At 36.6% G+C, this 20947-nt stretch overlaps 1 protein-coding gene across 1 annotated transcript in view; it reads left to right on the top strand.

The window, feature by feature from the left end:
• Nucleotides 1-374: 374 nt before the first annotated feature.
• KCNH5 (potassium voltage-gated channel subfamily H member 5) overlaps nucleotides 375-20947 on the top strand; it is a 350192-nt gene continuing 329619 nt past the window's right edge. The window contains exon 1 of the mRNA XM_001100052.5: nucleotides 375-719. Within this exon, the coding sequence (XP_001100052.1) occupies nucleotides 647-719 (73 nt within the window). The 5' untranslated portion in view covers nucleotides 375-646. The remainder of the gene's footprint in view (nucleotides 720-20947) is intronic.

Below are 20947 nucleotides of genomic sequence, written 5' to 3'. Positions count from 1 at the left end.
CCCGCTTCTCCCATTCCACCGGCCCGATTGGACAGCGATCGCTTGCCTGGATCTCCGGGGAGAGGAGCAACCACCAGGCGCACAGCCCAGCAGAAGTTGGGCTGCGCTGGGCAGCCGGTTGCTCGCCGCGCGAGAGGGGTGGGCGAGGAGACCGGGAGACGAAGGCGCGGGGAAGGGCTCTGGGCCTGAGCTGAGGGGGATTGGGAGAGTGTGGGCTTGAGTTCGCTCTGGCGCTCCCCAGCAGGGGGAGAGATGCGGGGCCCCCGCCTAGGCGCCCGCCGCCGCGGTAGCAGCCTCAGCAGCAGCCTCAGCATCAGCACCGGCGGGACAGCGACAGCGGGGGCGGCGCAGGCGCACTGTGCCCCGCGGAGCCTGCAGTTCCAGAGCCCCGTGTGCGGCACCGCCACAGTCTGGGCAGCGGCGGCCGGGGGAGCGCTACTACCATGAACTGCCTTGTCCTCCTCCCCAGAGCTGCTCATCCGGGTCGGGCTGGAGATACAGTCAGGGAACCCCGTCGCCGCCGCCGCGCCCCCTCTTCTTTCGGCTCAATCTTCTCTTCCACCTTTTCCTCCTCTTCCTCCACCTTCTCTTCCTGCATCCCCCCCTCCCCCGCCGCGGATCCTGGCCGCTGCTCTCCAGACCCAGGATGCCGGGGGGCAAGAGAGGGCTGGTGGCACCGCAGAACACATTTTTGGAGAACATCGTCAGGCGCTCCAGTGGTAAGGAGAGTTGTAGTTCGGAACACCCCTACCTCCATCCCGCCCACACGCGCCCCCCATCCTCTCCATCCCATCCCTCTTCCAAGGGGGGAGGGGGATGCAAGCAGCCTTACCTGGTGGTGTCAGTTACCAGTTGGGCTGGATTTGGGGTGGGGTGGGGTGGCAATGAGATGGTGGAGGAAAGTTAGTTGCATCCCCTTCCTACCAGACAGACTCACCCCCTCCCACCTGTCCAGAGCCCAGAACTGGAGGAAAGAAAGGGGTTGGATAGGGTGTAGGTACATCTGGAGCATAGAGTTGAGTTTTGCTTTTATCTTTCTTGTTCTTCCTTCTCCCACATTTCCCCCCAAAGTGAGCAGCAGGGACTGACCAAATTCTGAGTTAATCTCAGTGGAAAGGTTTCCCTCAAGTTGGGAATGGCTGCGAAAGTGGCTACTTAACAAAATTTAAATCTCTGGAAAGGCTTTTGGCCTCATGGGCATGGGGAAATGTGCTTTGTGCTGGGGAGAGTAGTTGAGGTTGAACCTAAAAAAGAGTTCAGTGCTTGAAAAATGGGAAGGCAATTACTGTGGACAAATTGGTGTTTAAAGTTTCTTCTTGCTATGTTTTTCACTGTACATTGGTCTATATATTTCGTTCAACTTAAACATGAGAAACGTAGAAGTGAAGCAGTAACTATTGTGCTTTTAATGCAACTAGAAAAAAAAATCAAAAAGATGCCATCCTACCTTGCTACTGATGTTAATGTTTTCTTGCCTTAATGTGTCTTTAAAATACCATCCATTTATACATTCATTTCCTACAAGATATTCTGGATGGGAATGGTTATATATTTCCACATTTTAAGACCTTATAAACTTTGCATCTTACTGAAATCTGCATTTTCTACTTGTTTTTAATTATTTTGTATAATTTTAAACTTCATAAGTAAGATATGTTGAGTATCTTTTAAAGTTTTTCCTTCAGAGGCTGTTATTTTGAGATCTCTTGCTTGGAGAATAATGAGAAAGACACTTCTGTATATGGAGTACAGTAGAGCTTGGAACAAAGCAATGGAAATACTCTATGCAGTTCCATAGTGCCTTGTTTATTCATTCACTGAAACAATATGTATTTGGGTGCATTATACCATAGACACTCTGTGGTTTCTTGGAATTAAAAAAAAGTAATTAATACACATCCCCTCTTCTTAAGAGGCTCCCTGCCTGGTTGGAGGCACACGGAAAGACAGAGGCACACTGAAATGATAACAAATAATTAAATGAATGATGCTTTCTCTAAATGGTAGATTAGATTATACCAATTCTTAGATTAGAAACTCTTTTAAGACTAGGCTTGCAAATATTTCCTCTGATTTTGAAACTAACTGTATTTAAGTGTCTCAAAGTATTTCCCCCAAATATCTGACTTGTTATTTGTTTTTAATTTGAGGTTTTAAACTTTATTTCTTCATTTTGGCCAATGCCTGAAACAATACAAGTCTAAAGCAGTAGTGTTGTATTTGGGTTGGAAAAAATAGCTAATAGGGTCTGGCCTAGTATTCTTTTAAATACCTCTAATATTTTTTAGTTATATAAATTCATAATGGTAGGCAATTTTTATACTTATACATTACCTTCTTGTATTAATATTGTACTAAGCCTATAATACAAGGGGATATTACTCTTCAAACAGTTTGGGGGAAATGTGTGGGTTATTGGAATTAGTTAAGTATATAAGTCTTATTTCAGCTTTCTCATCCTCTTGGGTTATTTCAACTCCATGCAGTTTGGTGTATGAGAGGACTTTTCAGAGAAGGCCTTAAAAAATAAAATCTGCAGGCTTATGATTGCTTTGCTTTATAAAGAGAAAGAACGTGAGAATCCCTTGACTAAACTTTACTAATAGAGCAACTTTGGTTGAAGCTTCTTATACAGACTATGAAACTATGAGATAGTTTTTGAATTTTAAAAAATTGTAGATATACTATGAAAGATTTACCATAGGTGGCTTAGAAATGTCTGTTTCTGTTGCCTCCATTTTATATCTACCACTCAAATTAATAAATATTTTATCTTTTTTACACTTCATGTTCATAATCGTTTCATTGGTTAAATGTTTCTTTCCTGGATAATACCGAGTGCAAATGAAAGTTTATCTGTTTTGGCACTTAAATGCCACCTCTAATTGTCTATGGCTAACTTCGAATACCACTACGCAAAGACCCTGAACTGTTTGAAGTGTGTTAGATATTTGTAGTGAGTATATATGCAGGTGTGTGTGATAAATGCTGAAAAGTCTCAGGACCTCTTTTATAGGAAGAACGTCAGAAATTGAGAATTATGGTATTAAATTGGTCTACACATTCACGGGGGGAATATCCCACAGTTGTTGTAATTTCTATATGATTTGGCAGAGAAATAGAAAAATTTATCCTGAGAACTTGTCTAATTGAGACAAATAGAAAATTCCCTTCAGGATTCTCACAAATGGATCTTTGAAGCTTTCATTATTCACTAACTTAACAACATTGAAAGTGAACTGTTGGCAGAGCTTTAGTAGGAAGAGAAAGAATAGAACCCAGCACTCCCAATCTATTTAACAATTGAAGAAACAGAGGCTGGCCTTGTCTTTTTTACTGAACCCCAAGAAAAGCTCTTTCTGATACAACATCATTTTCTTCTCATGAAAAGTCAGATCTTATAGTGAGAGTCAGCCAAACATAGAAATACAGATAGAGAGACGCCCAGATAATACACAGCCACATGGATAAACACTCAGCCGGTCAGGCATCCACCCAGAAAACTGAAAAGAGGAATTTCCTACTTCTCTTATTTTGGGATTTGTCTGTAAAGTATGTCTACCACCCTACAGACACAGAGGAAGCAATCTAACTCTTTTTTTCTCTCTCTTGCACACAAGGAGCAAAATAAGATGTAGAAAACAAAACAAAACAAAACACACAGCAGAGAGAAAGGGGTGGGGTGGGGGAGAGAGAGAGATTATGGGACATGAAAGGGAAATGGACACAAAGAGAAAATGTCAGACATTTATTAGTCCATGGATATCACCAATGAACTGAAATCTCAGCCAGTTACAAATTTACCAGAACACTTTTTGATGATACGAAACAAAAAAGAAGTGTGGCATATTTGAATATTACTTTTATACCTGACGATTTCTTAATAAAGTTCCAAACTCCTTAGATGCAGTTTCCCAGAATAACAGCGCTGTATTCCGTACTCCAGAGTAGCAACTGTAACCTATGTTATTATTTCATGCCTCTTGAGATTGGATTTTTATTTTTCTTATTTAGTTGACTCAGTCTGTTATAAGCCAGCATTGCAAGTTGTTACTGGTGATTCAAAGTCTATAAAATAAAATAATGAGGGCCATTGAGTAGGATGGATACACACACACTTTACAGCCAAATATCAAAAGAAGCAAGGAATTCTTCTTTTTAGTTTTAAGATAAAAGATCATTTCTAGACAAAAGGAATTATAATAATTCTTAGCATGTGATTCTAGTAAATATAGAGAGCATTATTACTCTAAGAAGTTGTAAAGGTTAAAGTATAAATGCCATAGGACTGTTTAGACACATTTTTGGCTAGTACAATCAAAATAAGCCATTAGTAAGGGAAGGTTTAGAGAACTATGTGGTGAGTTCATTACCGCTGAGCAAAGTCTCCCAGAAGGACCCTGCCCCAAGGGCTTACAGACCAGATTTGTGTCTAGAATATTATTAGGATACCTTCCTTTATTTAAATTTCAATTATTTATGCAAACTGTTAATCTAAATTGGGCTCTAGGGAGCAGTAAACTTGTGGGTAGAGGTTTAGTATCTGGAAGAAAGTAACTGTTTTTAGGACTTTTAGGTTAAAATTTAGATTCGAAAGACAAAAAATACTTTAAAGACCTTCAACCTGATTTTGTCTTTGGGCAGCACGTTTTATTCATATGTTGTCTTCAATTCCTTAGCAAAGGCAGAAATGATTACTTTGAGTGACAGTGAACTAGATTGCTATTTTGAAAAATTATAACTACAAATTAATACCTTTTAACTAGAAATTAATTATTTAATATTTTAAGCATTATGACAAATTGGAAGTTTATTTTAGTTTTGTGGAAAACTAGAAGTGTTTTTCTTTTTGGGGAAGAAAAGGGGTTCAGGAAAGAAGAAAACACAGAAGGCAGTATTTTATGAACCACTTACCTTTCAGGAGAAGAAGCTCACTATCCTCAATTTTGCATTCTGCTTGAGATAGCTAGGTTGCACAAGCACTTTCTTTACTCAGCTATCTCTTACTTGTAGAAAAGTCCAAAATTATTTTCATGCTGTAATTGACATTTGTACAAACTGAGTTCTTAAAAGAAACCTATAAGAGAGGAAGCAGAACTAGTGATCTATAAACAAAACAAAAAAGGAATAATAACTTTTACAATTAGCCAATTTAAAAGAAATGATGGAACACAAATGGGCTTTATTTTGGTGGTTGTTATGAAGTTATTGACACTTTTTCTTGAAAGGTTTTCTTTAATATCTAAGACACTGTTCAGGAAATATTGATAAAACCACACAGTGTTTTTGAAGCATTGGTTTACTCAGGTCTTATAATGTACCACTTTAACATTTAAAATATCAAAGAGGTTGAAATTATACTGACCGCTTCCTAAATTATATTTATACATAAGCCACAAGATTGTCCCTTGCATTAGATTCCTGCACTCTGTTATATAATAAATGCAGCACATTGCTGATAGAGGGATGCTTATTCTAAGATATTGTTATCTTCACTAGAAATTACCCTCTTTGTCTATCTTTTGCTTGATTCCAGAAGTAGGATGTGTAAGAAATCCATCTACCTAGGCACTTTGTAACTGACTTACTAAAAGGACCATATAAACATTATTTTTAATAGAAGGGAGTAGTTATGATTATTTTAATTGATAGCGACTGAGTAGATTTCCTAAAAAAGCCCTTTAGTTTAGTCAGTGTTCATCTCTTTCTTTCCTTGTGAGTCACAGCCGAGTTTCTTAGCTTGGAGGAACAATGCTTCTGCATTCTCCAGAGTGTAGCCTAGGAAAAGGTTGTACTGTTCACCAAAGTACTGTAGTTAGTATTTACCACAAGAGGTCACTCTGGGTTCTGTCACAGGTGAACCAAGTAGTTAATATTTTTCTCTTTTTCTGTTCCCTCCTCCCTCTTCACCCACCTTGCTCGTCCCCCCCAAAATCTGACTGGGAGGGAGTCAATGTAGTTAGTTGGTGCTCTTGGAAGAAAATATCTAAAATAAAAGACATGCAGGAAAGTTAAATGAAAAAAGGTATTTATTATATTAATTATTAGAATTTATTTTAGTTGATAGTGATCAATATTTTATAACTACACAAATGTGATATTGATAAAAATTGTTTCTGTAAAGAAATGGATTTAAATACATTGCAGACTAATAGAGGATTTTCTTTAGCAGATAAAATTTTATTGTAATACACAATTTCAGCATTTCATATATATAGTATATGAAATATAAAGTCTTACAGAAAAATGACCTGTATATAATGCTTCATACTGAGAAGATTACATATTTCCCACTTCAACAGAATTTTTCTCTATGAGACATCTTTATATAATTTATATTGAATCGGTGAAATAGAATCAGTTCATAACAGTGCTTTAATTTTATCAAAAGATAGTTTACAGATTTATAGTTACTTCCTCAGGATGTTATGTAATCTTAGTATTTTATTTTTACCTAAATTTTAAAAATTAAATACAAAGCTAAATTATTTAAAATTATTAAATAATATTTTCAAAGTTCTTCAAATTATTAAACTTCAAAAGACAGGATTGGGGATAGACTGTTTTAAGAGATTTTGTTTCCTCTTAGTAAATCTGAATTTTGGTTTAAGGCAATTCTTTTTTCTTTTTAGTAGGGTTAGAAACCATATATCGAGACATACTTTGAAATGTTCCATACAAAATTGGTTTTAATGGGAAAAATTGAAATGTGCCTTAAAATACTTTTATAAATAAAAGAGATGTGTTGTGAATCAGATAAACATGAATAACATCACAACCCAAAACCAGCGGCAATTATTGTTGTGGAAATTGAGGTCAAAGAAAGTAGTGTTGATGTATTCTAGACAATGGACATTTATGAAACAAGTTCCTTTACCAATAGAATTAAAAATCCTCAGAATTAAAAAGAAATCCTCAGCATTTTTCACTAAATAGTCTAGCTTAATAATACATGACATGAGTCCTTTTCATCATTTAAAGATAATTAAAAAGAATCATTTAAATATTCCTATTTTATATAATATAGTAGCTAATATATTAGAAGGGCTGAATCTTGAAATATATTTGATCAAATGGAGGCAGTAATAACTATTGTCACATAAATCAGTGTGTATTTTAGACATCATTTTAGTATTTGGTTATATGTGGATACTATTACCTAGTAAAGAGACTTATTTATATACATTCTAGATAGTAGTTTTGTGATATATTAAGTTGCCAAAGGGAAAAAGAGAAAAATTAATGAGCACAGTAATTTAGAAAGAAAGTGTGGTTAGAAAGCTATTTGAAATTTTACCAACAATAGATTTATCTCTCTCTTTGGGTCTGGTCCCATTACAGAAATATAACTATTAAGTACAAAGTCATGTGGACTTCAAAAGATACACAATTTGAGATCTAAGCTTATGTACAAAATCATAACAGTTTGTAGATGTAAGGACATATAATTGGGAAGTCATGAAAATTTTGATATATGAACTAAGCTCCTTGAGGATATGGGTCATCTCTTAAAAAGACGTTTATGTCCTCTACTGTGCAGAGCACATAGCAGTAAATATTCGTTGAATAAATGCTTTTTTGATTTTTGTCTCCTAAAGTAACAAAGACCGTAATTAATTCTTTCCCCAAGCCAATGCTGATTAAATCTATTAAGTGAGCTTTAATAAGTAATTACATAGTTTAAACTATTTAGTTAATCAATGCATATATCTGAAAACAGAAACCACACTGCACAGAGCAAATCAGATGGTACTTCTGAGAGGATGAGAAAGGAATATAAAACGGATCCCATGTTCATTTCCTATTCTAAATTGAGGTACGACTGAAATATTTTCTACCATTTTTGTTTTAATCGTCAAGAGCTTGAAAGCTGGACTATTTTATACCAGAAAGAACTGCTTAAAAATTTGTAGATTCTAACTAAATTATTTTAACAACTTTGCAGTTAGGAGTTATTGATGGTGAGTTTTATCCCTGGGAATCAATCCTTACCTGCTTGAGTACCTTCTGAGTGAGTTTTGCCTTGGGGAGCAGCTTACAGCCCTGTGCAGTATCCAGCAGAAGAGGAAAATGAGTTTTAGATTTTTAGAGACTGCAGGATCAGCCTCAGGTTGCCATATTTAACTGAAAATTGAACAACTCACTTAGATTGAGGGGAAAAGTTAACCTTTGTCCTGATCTTTTCTGTAAACCCTTTTTGATCTGCTGGCATTTATTTTTATTTTTTAAATTTGGGGGCAAATTATAGAACAATGAGTTTATTTTTATATATTTACAGCATTGAAAAAATAGAGGAGTTCCTCAGTGGGGGTTAAAGAGTCTCAGAATAAAGGCTCTGAAATACAATGCTGATCCTTTTGCTTGGCTCTCATGCCCTTGCTAGTTAATTATCCATTAATGCAACAAAATTTTATTGAGTACCTACTATGTGCTAGGCAGGGATCTAGCACTAGGGATTCATAATGAACACAATGATAAAAACAATGTTTCTTCTGTTTTTCTGTGGAGGGCAGGAGCATATTTATTGGGTTCTAGAGGCCTGCATTAGAGTCCTGGCTCTGATACTTACTAGCTTGGTGACTTAACTTCCCTGTACCTAGTTTTCTTATCTATAAAATACAAGTAATAATAGTACCTAGTTTATGGAGTTAGAGTGAAGGTTAAGTTAGGCAATACATGTAAGTACGGAGAACGGTGCCTGGCACATAGTAAGCATTCTATCATGCCATTAGTTATTATTATCATTTAGTTGTTTAAATATTTGAATGCACTATCTATAGTTGATGTTTTTAATTCTTAGTCACCATTTCCTTCTGCACCTCTTTTCAACTAATTTCTGTCTACTCCATAATGCTGAAAATTCCTAGAAAATTACAAGTGAACATTCTTGTAAATCTTAAGACCTTTTCTTGGTCCATATTTTTTTTTACTTTGCAGGGTTTGAAACTATACTCCCCTATCCTCTCCACCATTCATCTTATAGCTGTCATGAGCTTACACGCCCTGCTGCCCTTTCTACTGGCTTCCCTTTTTGTTCCTCTCCTCCTCCCTACTCCCCTTTTCCTTCCTAAAGAATGAGTTGAGTAGTCACACAAGTTCTCCCTTCAACTTTTTTCTTGCATCTCCATCCTACTTTTCAGGGCAAGTTTGTCTTCTGCCGTAATTTAAACTTTATCTTCTCTGTGCCCCAGGTCTGTGTTTCCAAAGGTATACAGGATTTCTCTTCTTGTACTACTCAAAAGTCATCTAAAACTCAGTGTGGGTAGAATAGAATTTATTTGCTTTTGGCCCCAGACTGACTTTTTTTTTTTTTTTTTTTTGTATCTCCCCATTTCTATTCAAAGTGTCTTTAGTATTTTTGTTTTTTACTCTAGAAGTGTTAGGGTCATCTTTGACTTTCCATTCAGTATAACATTAGTCTTACTTTCCAACTAGATTATCACTCCTTAGCTTTCTTTTGTGTCTCCTGTAAGTGCTGGTGCAGAGTAAGTTAATTCATGCCCATTTACTACACTGACTCATCTTAAGGCATGAAGCATGTCCATAACTGACATCATATGCAGCCAGTGTCTCTAACTGTGATGGACCAAAGAAAGAATTACAGGTCAGAAGGAAAGAGCTGCCTCATTAACTGAGCTCAGAAACAAGAGTTCTCCAAGAGGGAGGAATGAAATGCGTGATATATTCTCCTTGCTCATTCCTAAAGCAACTTCTGTCTCTACTAGAGCAACCATTATCAAGGTAACTGGTAATCTTCCTGGAACTCTATGAGGGCATTTCCAAGGCTCACAGAGCAGTGCTCTCCACTGTGCTCTCAGGCACAGTGCTAGGATGGAAAGAGCAAAGGTGTTGAGTTCTTGACAACACAGTCTCCTGTCTAGCCCTTACTCCTGGTGACACACTGAGGTGCTCCAGAATTAGGACACCCACCTTTCAGGGTTGCTGAGAAGATGTGGTGAAGCCACAGATGTAGTGGATCTTCCACTGCCTCATCTCAGTGAGGACTTACTACCTACTCACTTTTTAATGTTTTCTTTAGACAAGGTAAGGTAGGGGAGATTTCTTTTTTTTTTAACCTGAAGAAAGCAAGAAATTAAGTAGTCGAGAATTTCCCGGCAGAAACTGGTGGATCTGAGCTTAAAAGCTTTTGAGTTCAGTTTACTAAGGGCTTACTTTGGAGAGAATACCAAAACCAAGCAAACAACCCACCCCTGTGCATCCCTGCCCCAAACAAAAACCGACTGCCCAGAGCAAAAGAGGTATCAGTTCTGTTTACTTCAATACCTGGTAATTCTTGGACAAACTGAGAAATAAAGCAGAAACATCAGCCTCTTCTTATAACCAGCCTAGTGAAATCTGGCCAAAGGAGAGAAATGAATTGAATTTGTAGCTCTGTATCTTTTTCTTGAACAATTAGCTCCATTGCATAGAGAGTAGAAATTAAAAACATATAAGAGAAAGCTTTAGAAAATTAATTGGATTGTGAATGCATTCAGAAAAGCCTCCTCTGTTTTTCTATCACGTGTGCAAGTTGGACCAGCTTTTTAACTGAGGTTTTTCATCATTTATCTCGCCATTAGTGTTTAATTGCCATTAAAACGTAACTTCAAAGAAAATATGTAATCTCCTCAGAAAAGATGCCGTCCATTTGCAAAAATCTTTATTTGTAGTATTTAAAATGATGCTTAAACATTAAATATATACCTTTGTTCCTCTTATAAATATATCTTGACTGATTTAGCTTTTATTCCCCAAGATTATGTAACTAGCATAAGTCTTATGGCTTCAGGTATTTTAAGAAACTTCATTGCAATAAAATTTAGTAAAATGTTATCATTATATCAGGGTGAAAGTTTTCTGTTGTATTATGAAGCTATGCATCAAATAGGCCATTATTGCAATTATATTTTGCTTCTAATGATTCTGACCAGTTTACATTTTAGAAAGTCATTTTTTCATGAACAAAACACCAGCTATTAAAAGTAGAAATGTTGAATTGTTAAACATTTTGTGGAGAAATCTTTTTTAATAACAAAGTTGCTATTATTCCTACCACTGGAATTTCAGAAATATATGTTAAAGTATCTCATGCATTTTGAACCACTTTGGCTGGATGAAAAAATGAAGTTAATGCCATCAAAGAAACACAGAAACTTAAAAATGTACCTTTGATCGTGAAGGAGATAGAAAGTGGAAGCATATTTTTATCTTTGATGACAGCTGAACAAATTTGAATAAATTAACAGACATTTTTGCATATTTAAACTCCTACAGTGATGGTCTGCTTAATATTGCCAATATTATTGGGTAATAATTAGTGTCATTGTGGAAGGTACAAAGTATGTCTGCACATTTGCTATATTGCTAGAGGATTGTTGCAGGATACAGTAGGATACAGGTGTATTTTGTAAGGACATGAAGGACACCAGCCTTAGATTCTGCCATTGACATAGAAATGGGCAGTGCACATACCACAAATCAACATTGTGGATGTGGGCATGACACATAAATTATGTTTTTGTTTAGCCATCTGTACCAATCTTTTGTTTAACCCAAATACAATTGCTATATATGCTTCAGATTTTTCCCCTGTTACTGTTCTATGAAACTTAAATAGATCTATAGATATCATTCATCCAGAAGACACATTTAAAAAATAATACAGGCTGGGTGCGGTGGCTCATGCCTGTAATCCCAGTACTTTGGAAGGCTGAGGCGGGCAGATCACAAGGTCAGGAGATTGAGACTATCCTGGCCAACATAGTGAAAACCCGTCTCTACTAAAATACAAAAAATTAGCCAGGTGTGGTGGTGTGCGCCTGTAGTCCCAGCTACTCGGGAGGCTGAGGCAGGGGAATCACTTGAACCCAGGAGGCAGAGATTGCAATGAGCCAAGATCACACCACTGTACTCCAGCCTGGTGACAGAGCAAGACTCCGTCTCAAAGCAACAAACAAATAAAAAAATACAGACCATATGATTTAAATTTACAAGTTTCCAGATGCCATTCAAAGTGCGGAAATATCTGCTTTCTGCTTAGTAACACCCGCCCCCCACCTTTTTTTTTTTTTTTTTTTTTTTTAACTTATTGCCTATTCCTTGAAAAAAAAAAACATACCTGCCATGGTCCTTATCTACATTCTTGACAATGTCTAAGCATTGCTTTATAACTATTTATTGACTGACTATATGACTTTAAATAGGAATCAGACATTTTTATTTGATATAGTCATAAAACATTTGTGGGTGTACAGCAATGAACAAATAGACATGGTCCTTGACCTCATGGAACTCAGAGTCTGGTAGGGGAGGCAGGCATTCACCAAGCCCTCGTCAAATATATAATTACAAATTGTCATAAGCATTTTGGATGAAAAGGGAAGGGTGTGATGATCATGTGCAACAGGATCTAATTCCAATTGGGAGGACTTTCTAAAGAAGTAGTGTTAAATTGATACCTAAAGTGAGATGTAACAAGAGGATAAGTGGGAAGAAGAATATTTCAGGCAAAGAGAAAGCATGGAGAAAAAGAAAATAAATGGTTAAGTTTGTGAAGCTTACAGACTAGCGCAGTTGGATTGCCTTGGGTGAAACCAGAAGAAAGACAGGAGATAAGGGTGAGTGACAGTTAGGGGCCTGACTATTCAGGGGAAAGATTTTGTGTTTTATTTCTAGTGCAGTGGAAAAACCTCATGGTCCCAAAAGCTACTTCTGTAAGAGTTGAGGGGAGGAGGAGCAAGATGGGAGACCAATTAGGTCTGGTCTCTGTGCAATAGTCCAGACAAGATATGATGGTGGTGTGGCCTGGCATGGTAGTAATGGAGATGGAGAGAAATGGATGCATCAGATATGTTTTGTTGGTAGAATTATTAGGATCTAGTAATGGATTGGACGACATGGATGAGGTGTGAAGGATGACTCCCAAGGTTTTGACCCAAGCATCTGCGTGCAGATGGAGGTAGGGAAGATATCCTTGAGATGGGAAAAACTGGAAGAAGGCCATGCTTGGAATGAAACTCTAAAGACCATCTGCATCATCGCTGTCATCTAGCTCCCTTTTCATTCCCTCGAAGAAAAGAAGAATGCAGCCAAAGACAGCTTAGCTCAATATAAGTGTGTACAGATGTGATTTCTGCATTCTACTTGCAGAGTTCAGAAAGGAACCAGGTAATTAGCTTGGACAGTCTGGTCATTCTTGTGGATTAGAAACATGTATTTTCAGATTTTGATAAGAAACTGACTTGGATAAGAAACTAAGTAAACTTTTGAATAAAACCCAAACCCCAAACCAAACCTAACTTTATAATAAATATTTGACAGTAAGCATTGTTGAAAAGGCCTCTGCAACCAACTCCTTTTAGAAAAAGTTAGTGATTGCTACGTGGGTTTTATTGGGTCACTTTTGCTTCAGATTTTCCTTCTTAGGCATCGATTTTTGGAATGTGTGTTCTTTGAATGGGAGCACTGTGAAGGGTGGGGTGATAATTGGAGCTGCGACTGCCTGCACTGATTCTTCCTCACTGAAGCCCCAGTGATCCGGAAGGGCAGCTTGAAATAGCCCTCATCTGGGTTTCTAGTCTTGCCTGTACTTCACTTCTGTTGGAGGAGCTCTGTGTCCCAGGGTTTGAGGGCTTGGAGAGCGAGAGCCATGGTTTCCGGATGGTGTGCTTCTCCAAAGTCAGAACTACAAGAAAACAGAGGGAAAATGCAGCTGACTGTCTTCACACACCGCTCTGGATCTTGGCAAATCTATAAATTAGTGAAAGTTTTTTTTTTGTGTGTGTGTGAAGTCCTTTTCCTTCTCGACTCCACTCCATTTTCTTTCTTCCTCAGTACTCTAAAATGTGTTTGTGTGTTTTATTATCATTTCTTAAAATACTTAAAAACTGCTAGTTCTCTGAAATACTTCTCTCTGGGGGTAATTTGCATAAAAAAGGTAAAAAGGAGAGGGAGCCAGAGGCTTAACCCCCTAAAAAGGTGTTGCACCCTTTTTTTCTACATGTCTTAAAAACTGTATATATTTAAGGCCTATAACATTTTTTATATACATGTAAATAGTGAAATGATTATACAGTCCAGCAAATTAACCTATTCATCATCTTCCATATTTACACTTTTGTCTGTGTGTGGTAAGAGCTAAAATCTCTCTTAGCCAAGTTTCAGCATACAATATAATATTATTAAGTAAAATGTTAGTAACTGTAGTCCTCATGTTTTGCATTCGATCCCTAGACTTATTTATCTTACGTAACTCCCAGCTTGTATCCTTTGATTTCTCCCATTTCCTTCCCCTCCACACTACCATTGTTAACGTACGTGAGATTTCTGGATCTGAGAAGGATATGATTTTCATAAAAACAAACAGAAACCAATCTAATCATATTGGAGCAGCTCAGAGGAAAACATATTTTTTTCTCCTGGAATTGCTATAGAAAGGGAGGAAACATCCCACATGCTCTTATATTGCCTTTATTGACTGAATATAACCTTCCTTTGTCCAGAATTTTTTATCAGCCAGGATTGTTGATCCCATGATTTGTATATGATCTCCTTTAGGAATTAATATGTAGTAGTATTAACCTAAGTGTAGTTGTTTTCCTATTTTCCGAATAAATTGCTCTATAAAGAGGAAGTGCCTCCTTGTATTAAAACAAAATGAAACAAAAGCTTAGACAGCAGTTCAGAAATATAATCTGATAGAATAGAAAGTCTTAGACAGGGAGACCTGGTTCTGTCTTTTTCCCCTACTAGATCCTCTTTTCCTATATTGTACGAGTCCTTTAACTTTCCTGGTCTTTTTTCCCATCCATAAAAGAAAGGAAAAGCAGAAGATGGGTGCATTCTGGGGTCACCTGAGGATCTTGTTAAAATGCAGGTCTGACTCAGAAGGTCTGGGGTGGGTCCTAGGTTCTACATTGCCAATAAACTCCCAGGTGATGCTGGTCCATACTTTGAGTAGCAAGGCACTGGATCAAAGTGTGCCAGACTTGGCTGAGCATATGAGACTTACCTCTATGCCTGCATTTTTGTATTCACCTGTGAGGGAGTCAATTCAGAGCATCTGCATTAGAATTTAGCAATCTCTATTTTTGACATTCGTGACGAGATTCTATTGCAGCTGCCAGCATTTAGGAATTATTGCACTAGATTAGTGCTTCTCCACCCTGGCTGCACATTGCAAGAACCTGAAAGATTTAACAATAAATATTGATGCCTGGGTTCCACTCAAGACCAATTAAAACAGAATCTTTGGGGTGTGGGGACTGGGATAAATAACTCCTAGGTGGCCCCCTCCAATCTCCCTCAACTTTCACTCCACTCAACTGTGCAGTCAAGACTGGTAATAATCCCTAGGGAGCCGTTTGGAATTAAGGGTCTTTGATTCGTTTTTAACTTTCTAACCCTTGAAGAAAAAGTGCTTGTTTTATTTTAGGTTCACCTCTGATAGGATACTGCATAGTCTTGAATGAATATCATGAGTTGTTTTCAAGTCTGTATTCAAGTTGTTTTCAAGTCTTAGCCCCTTGTAGATGCATTCCAGAATCTGCTGACGTGTGAAATTACAGCTTCTGAAATCCTTGCCTCCTGGTGAGGATAATGCCCTGATTCTTAGGCAACTCATACAGGACCATATTGTGTGTTTGATCCCTTTGGAGTTGAAATGTTTGTAAACATCTTTAAGGACGGAAACAATCTGGATCTCAAGGGAAGTTCCATTTTCCAGAATTCATGGCTCAAGGTTCTTTAAGAGCTGTGAGGACAAACCAGAACTGGTTTCCCTGTCAAGATTGGTTGATAAGAATGGGTGACGGTCACCGAGATTCTGGGCAATTTCTTTAAAGGCATCATGTTTCCAAAACTTCTAGACCCTCTCACTTTCTAGATTTGTAACTCATTTGCTTTGCAAAGAAGTTACTCCTCTGTAATCAGATTTCTTTTCGCCAACATGTTTTAAAGCTAAAGGAAATTAAAAATTTCCTGGGAACAATTATAATTAATTTGCTATTCTGTTCTTAATATTTATTAATAATATATTTTTCATTTGTTGAAATAAGAATTTTCATGACTACAGGGAAATGCAACAGTTATTTGAATATTTCGTATACATAGAGAGTGTTTCAGTGAACAAATAGAGAAATTTCAAAAAGAAGCCTCTGGATAGTTAATATTCAGCAATTTCTATCTAATTTAGCCTTGATTAAAAAATCTGTCTCCCTCTCTTATTTCTCCTTTTTCTCAAGTATTTTATTCTGTAGTTTAGTTCTCAGTGATAAATATAATTTTATAGGTTTCGGTTTGCAGGGTCAACATTTATCAGTTTATTTTTTCTAGGTTCTTCACTTACATGCATACATATATCCCCCGCCACACACACACCAAGATTCTTCTGCATATGCAACTCAGTAACATAATCTTGCACCTGATCATAATAGCTTATAAATGCTTTTTGCTTTAATAGTTTATAAAGACTGCTTACTTCGTTTAGTTTCCATAACTACCCAGAATGGTGGGCATTACTGTCACCAGTTTGTATATCAGGCACCCAGTAGCCTAATTAAAACTCTCCAGCTTTTTCACAGAAATTTACTTGATGGTACAGAGAAGGGATCCAAGTTCTGGGAGAATATTTGGGTCAGGGCTCCTTATGGTATATTGATTGTTATAAATGTTTACCACTTGATAACATCTCATATAAAGTAGACTCAGCACCACATCTACTTTACTCAACTATGGTTTTATGAAACATTCAGAAATGGTAAAAGCAGTTTTCATGGTTGTCCTCCATAAACTCAGAGTGCATATAGTTAAAATGCAATTGTTAAAGCCTCGAGGTAAAGTCTGGTGAGCACAGTCCAATTACTTAACTCTTTGATGGTTTCAGTTACTGGACTTAAACTTCAAGCATAAAGATGAATGGAGAGCATATTTCCTAGACTACCTTTTTAAAAATTTTAAGTTGGTTTGAAAAACACTCTTAGTTGTTAGGTCTGATTGACTATGTGAGCAAATACTTTAGGGTACATCTAGCAAATACTTGAATTGTCCATATTCTATATTATTGGTTAAAATGTAGATATTTTGAAAAATGGGATTGAAGAGAAAAGCAAAGTCTTAATTATCTATTTTTGATTCTGACTTTGGTGTTTTTCCCCTAAACAATTCTGCTTCCAGTCTAACAGGAAGAGTTAGTTCTCCCTGCAGTGAGTTGCTTTAGGACTTTTCCTTCATTCCTAGTCTTCCTACTTTTCCATCTAAAGCAAAAAAAGAGACGTAATTTCCTAGACTACTTAGGAAGAGTTTAAATTTGCAATTATTTCAGCCAAGAATTAGAATTTAAGGAACATGTGTTCTAGCTGCAACTTCTGACCTTGGGAATCTAGGCTTTGTGAGTCTGTGACTTATTGCCTGATGAGTGATCAGTAAAAGAGGAAATAAAGTTTTCCTGATTAGGGATAACATGTACAACATCAGGCCCAATACCTAGCATAGAGTAGGGGCTACACTAATGGTTGCTTTTGTTATTAATTCTGTTACTACACAGAGTTACTCAAGTGTAAGTGGAATAATATATTAACAAATGGGTAGTGATAGCTGGACGCTGCTGAGCTGGAGTCTGAATGTTCCCATTGCAGAGCTTTTGAAAATGGTATCATGGGGGCAGGGTAATTTTTTAATGGCAGAGTTAATATGAAATAGTTAGAATGATCCAAATCCTAACACATGTCTTGAAAACTAGTCTGTTTATAAGAGAGAGAGAGGTTTGTAAAGCCTTTGCAGGGCTGTTTAAATCATGTTTTTACAATTGTAAGGTACACCCCTTCATTGGGTTATGGAATTGATTTAACAGGTCTTGATTAATGCACCCAAAATTGAAATAGGTTAGAAATTGTAGAGTGCATCTCATGTAGTGAGTAAATGTAGTCTGAGAAATTTTTTCAATTGTGTATTTTGTATGTACATGTCTGCACATATGTATATACACTTGAGTCATTATGTAAAAATTATTTCTGGCCACACGCAGTGGTTCACGCCTGTAATCCCAGCATTTTGGGAGATCGAGGTGGGTGGATTATGAGGTCAGGAGATCGAGACCATCCTGGCTAACACGATGAAACCCCATCTCCACTAAAAAAATACAAAAATATTAGCTGGACGTGGTGGCAGGCGCCTGTAGTCCCATACTCGGGAGGCTGAGGCAGGAGAATGGCGTGAATCCGGGAGGGGGAGCTTGCAGTGGGCCAAGATCGCTTCACTGTGCTCTAGCCTGGGCGATAGGGTGAGACTCCGTCTCAAAAAAAAAAAAAAAAAAAAAAAAAACAACAAAAAATTATTTCTTACTATGAGCTTTAATAAAAAAAAGTTTTAAAAACACTATTTGTTAGATCAGCAGACCCTTTAATGTTTACAGTCTTTCTTTTTTAAGCCTGTGGGATCCTTTTTCCTAGAATACTAGCAATTCATTCAACCAATAAATAATAAGTATATTGCAATGCTTTTCTTAAATTGTTTTAAAAAATCGACAAGTAAAAATTGAATATGTTTATAGTATACAACAAGACTGCCCTTCTCTTCAGTACGATTTTTCAAAATATCTACATTTTAATCAATAATATAGAATATAGACAATTCAAGTATTTGCCAGGTATACCTAAAGACCTAACAACTCAAGAGTTTTTTTTTTTCAAACCAACTTGAAGTTTTTAAAAACATAGTCTAGGAAACATAATGCTTTGATATATGTCTACATTGTGGAATGGCTAAGTCAAGCTATTTCATATATTCATTACCTCACTTGTTACTTTTTTTTTTTTTTGCAGTGAGAACACTTAAAGTCTCCCTTAGAGATTTTCAAATATGCAATATATTGCTATCAACTGTAGTTAACCTGATATATAGTAGATCACTCAAACTTATTCTTTCTGTCCAACTGAAATTTTGTGACCTTTGACCAACATCTCCCCAGTGTTCCCACCCTTCAGCCTTTGGTAGCCACCATTTTTCTCTGTTTCTATGAGTTTGACTTTTACATTGCACATGTAAGTAAGATCATATGGTGTTTGTCTTTCTATGTCTGACTTATTTCGCTTAAAATAATGTCCTCCAGGTTCATCCATGTTGTCACAAATGACAATACTTTTTTCTTTACAAAGGCTGTATAATATTCCATTAGGCATATATACCACATTTTCTTTATTAAATCATCTGTTGATTGGTACTTCGGTTGATTCCATATCTTGGCTACTGTAAATAGTGGAGCAATAAACATGAGCATGCAGATAGCCCTTTGACATACCGATTTAATTTCCTTTGGCTATATACCCAGTTGTGGAATTGCTGGATCATCTGGTGGTTCTATTTTTAATTTTTTGAGGAACCTCCATTCTGTTTTCTATAATGGTTGTACTAACTTATATTCCCACCAACAGTGTATAAGAGTTCCTGTTTCTTGGCATCTTGGTCAGTTGTTATCTTTTGTCTTTTTGATAATAGCCTTTCAGGAGGTATAAGGTAACATCTTATTGTGGTTTTAATTTGCATTTCCCTGATGATTAGTGATGTTAAGCTTTCTTTCATGTAACTGTTAGCTCTTTGCATATTGTCTTTCGAGGAATGTCTATTCATGTCCTTTGCCCATATTTTAATCTGGTTATTTGTTTTCTTACTATCAAGTTGTTTGAGTTTCTTATATATTTTGCATATTAACCCCTTATGTGTTTGGTTTGTAGATATATTTTATTACTCTATAGGTTGTCTCTTCACTCTGTTGATTGTTTCCTTTGCTGTACAGCTTTTTAGTTTGATGTAATTTCATTTGTTAATTTCACTATAGTTACCTGTGCTATTGAAGTCATATCCAAAAAATCTTTGCCCAGACCAATGTCCTGCAGCTTTCCTTCTATGTTTTCTTCTAGCAGTTTTATAGTTTCAGGTTTGATGTTGAAGTCTTCAATCCATTTTGAGTTAATTTGAATATATGGTGTGAGATGAGTGTCTAATTTTATTCTTCTGATGTGGGATATCCAGTTTTACCAACATCCTTTATTGAAGAGATTGCCCTTTCCTCATTGTTTTTGGTATCTTTGCTGAAAATCAATGGATTATAAATGAGTGGTTTTATTTCCGGGCTCTCTATTATGTTTTGTCTATGTGTCTATTTTTATGCCAGTACTGTGCTGCTTTTATACTATAGCTTTGTAGTATATTTTGATATCTGGTAGTATGATGACTCGCTGGCTTTGTTCTTTTTGTTCAAAATTGCTTTGGCTATTGGGGTCTTTTGTGATTCCAGATAAACTTTAGGATTTTTTTTTCTACTTCTGTGAAACATGTCTTTGGGGTTTTGATTGGAATTACATTGAATCTGTGGATTGCTTTGGGTTGTATGAACTTTTTAACAATATTAATTCTTCCAGTCCATGAACACAGGATATATTTCCATTTATTTGTGTCTTCAGTTTCTTTTATCAATGTTTTACAGTTTCCAGCGTATAGATCTTTCACCTTCTTGTTTAAATTATTCCTAAGTACTGTTTATTTTATTTTATTTTTTGGTTACTCTTGTAAATGGTATTGTTTTCTTGACTGCTTTTTCAGATAGTTTGTTGTTACAGAAATGCTTTTCATATGTTGATTTCATATCCTACAACTTTACTGAACTTGTTTATTAGTTCTAACAGTTTTTTCGTTGAGTCTTTGTTTTTTTCTACATATAAGATCATATTGTCTGCAAATAGAGACAATTTAACCTCTTTATTTCCTATTTGGAAGGCTTTATTTCCTTCTCTTTCTAGTTGCTCTGGCTAGGACTTCAGCTAGAAATTGAGTAGAAGTGGTAAGAATGGGATCCTTGTCTTGTTCCTGATTTTAGAGGAAAAACTTTCAACTTTGTACCATTGAATATGATGTTAGAGCTTATTATGGCCTTTATTATGTTGAGGTACGTACC

Source organism: Macaca mulatta, chromosome 7, assembly GCF_049350105.2.
Source record: "Macaca mulatta isolate MMU2019108-1 chromosome 7, T2T-MMU8v2.0, whole genome shotgun sequence".
Classification (NCBI taxonomy): Eukaryota; Metazoa; Chordata; class Mammalia; order Primates; family Cercopithecidae; genus Macaca; species Macaca mulatta.
This window is presented reverse-complemented; position numbering and strand designations above follow the sequence as displayed.